Genomic DNA, 2246 nt, shown 5'->3' on the forward strand with positions numbered 1-2246 from the left:
ACTGGAAGCAAAGACAGCAGGTGGAAGGAGTGTCCTGGGAACAAGAGGGAAAACCCAAGTCCTCAGAAGAGAAGTGGGCATGGCCATCAGCCCTCTGGGAAGGTACTACCCTTCCGAGGCCAGAAGAGAAAGACCCAGGAATACATAAAGAAAGGAGAGCTCTGAGGCCGGCTTCTGGATAAGTGTCACGGGACCGGGGGGTGGGTGGGGCGGGTAAGAGTGGGGTGCAAGGGGAGGTGTCCCCGCGGGGCTCCGGCTCTGCGAGACCCCCGGCTCGGGGTAGGAGGGGCGGGGTGAGGGCGTGGCCTTCCGCGGTGACACATGCCCCACGTGACCGGGTGGCACAGAGTCTTGCACGCCCAGCTCTTGCGTCAGACCCGACGGTCACCCTCTTGCTTCTTGGTACCTGCTCCGCCTGGCACTGAGGGGAGTGCGGGCCGGGGCGGCCCCCAATAGTGGCAGGCGCGAGGGGAGCAGGTAAGGGACCCGGAGTGGGGTCTGCAAAGGTGGCGTGGGCGAGCGGACGCGGCCTACGGACCCTTCCTCTGGGGTCCTGTTGCCCCAGAGCGGAGACTGCAGCTCCCACACCCCCCGCGGCCCAGCATTTGGCAGCCGAAAGCGGCAGGCCTTCCAGGCGGCTGTGGTGGAGGGCGGGCCGGGAGACCTTGGGGCAACAGCCCCTTGCGAACACCTGCCTCTAGCACCATAGCAAGCTTTTCCCACAGCCCCGCCCCACCCCCGATCTTCCTGGGGTGGAAAAAATGGTGGTCGATGCGGGGTGTGGGGGCTGGGAAGGGGGCGGCCGAGCGTGGGAGCGGGGCACACTGGGTGGGGGCGGCTGGGGGTAGGGGACCCGGGGCCGGGAAGGGGCCGAGCGCCCGGCTGCAGCAGGCCCCTGCCCCCACTCCGATCCTCTGCAGGTCTGCGAGTCGAAGTGTTGCAGCGGCACACTTGCAGCAAGAATCGGGAGGAGCAGGAGACAGCAAGGATAGGCCCAGGTCGGTGCGAGGGACAGTTGGGCGGTGGGGGGAACGTGGGGAAAACCCTAAGACTCCAAATGCTCCCTGCAACCCCGTCCTCCATTTTGGTGCCTGCAGAGACCTGGGCCTGGATCGGCAGGGAAAATGGTGGGTTGGGGCGCAGGAGGTGGGGAGTGCTCGGACTGGGGGCCCCCTAGAGGGCGTAGGAGGCCTCTCAGGTGGGAAAAGGAAAATTTGCAAAGCCTTTGACCACCAGGACTGGGAATCTTGAGAGGTGCGTAGTAGGGCCTCTGTCCTCGGTGCTGATCATTTCACCCAGAAAATAGTCCCTTGTTGCGTCTTTTGTCTCCTAGGAGCAATGGCGTCCAAAGAGGAACAAGCAGTAAAAAATCGCAACATGAAAGATGCCAACCAGGAGAATGAAAAAAAAGATGGAAAGGATCAAGATGCTAATAAAAGAGAACCTATGGCCCTCCTTTCGGGTGCTAGTGAATATTATGTACCTAGAGGAAATCGTAGGCGGTTCCGTGTTAGGCAGCCCATCCTGCATTATAGATGGGACGTGACTCAGAGGCTTGGCGAGCCACAGGCAAGGATGAGAGAAGAGAATATGGAAAGGATTGGGGAGGAGGTGAGGCAGCTGATGGAAAAGCTGAGGGAAAAGCAGTTGAGTCATAGTCTGCGGGCAGTTAGCACTGACCCCCCTTACCATGAGCATCATGATGAGTTTTGCCTTATGCCTTGAATCCTGATGTTTTCCCTGAAGTTAGGAGACACTTACTTCCTAAACTTAGATGTTCTTGACTTACCTTTGTTGTAAAGGTTTTGGTGTTAAACTTGTTTCTTGCGCGTTTCCTATTACCAGCTTCTAACTGAATGTTCTGTTTTTGACCCAATCTATAAGTTTCTGTCAGCAGGAAGGTTTTAACTGTTGCATGGAGAAATGTTCGTTATATATTGTGAAGTTAATAAAGCAGTTTAAAAAAGCATTTTGTTTTTTTTCCCTTAAAATCGTATATGTTTTATATATGAACACACCATCTAAGAATATATAAAGTAAAAGTATCTCTTTATGGTAGAACTATGAATAATTTTAATTTTCTTATCTCTACTTTCTCCCTCTTTTTTTGTTTGTCTGCATTGGAAAATTCCCAAATGATGCTGATTGGAGTACTAGATCTTACCTTTTCAGTATCACATTCACAGATAATTTCTTATATTTTTCACAGAAATGGAAAGCCATGTTCATTGTCTATCAGATTTATC

The 2246-nt window shown here is 54.0% G+C and overlaps 1 protein-coding gene across 1 annotated transcript; it reads left to right on the forward strand.

Annotated features, from left to right (window-relative positions):
- The first annotated feature begins 330 nt into the window (after nucleotides 1–330).
- LOC109553208 (protein BEX2-like) lies at nucleotides 331–1969 on the forward strand. Its single transcript, XM_070785408.1, has 3 exons — nucleotides 331–477; nucleotides 921–998; nucleotides 1334–1969. The coding sequence occupies exon 3, from the start codon at nucleotides 1339–1341 to the stop codon at nucleotides 1723–1725; it is 387 nt and encodes a 128-aa protein (XP_070641509.1). The 5' UTR covers nucleotides 331–477; nucleotides 921–998; nucleotides 1334–1338; the 3' UTR covers nucleotides 1726–1969.
- The last annotated feature ends 277 nt before the right edge of the window (nucleotides 1970–2246 follow it).

The sequence above is a fragment of the Bos indicus genome, chromosome X (assembly GCF_029378745.1).
Source record: "Bos indicus isolate NIAB-ARS_2022 breed Sahiwal x Tharparkar chromosome X, NIAB-ARS_B.indTharparkar_mat_pri_1.0, whole genome shotgun sequence".
In the NCBI taxonomy this organism is placed as follows: Eukaryota; Metazoa; Chordata; class Mammalia; order Artiodactyla; family Bovidae; genus Bos; species Bos indicus.

Bases quoted from the DNA above. Each gene is read 5' to 3' on its own strand.
- LOC109553208 (XM_070785408.1), top strand. From the start codon at position 1,339: ATGGCGTCCAAAGAGGAACAAGCAGTAAAAAATCGCAACATGAAAGAT.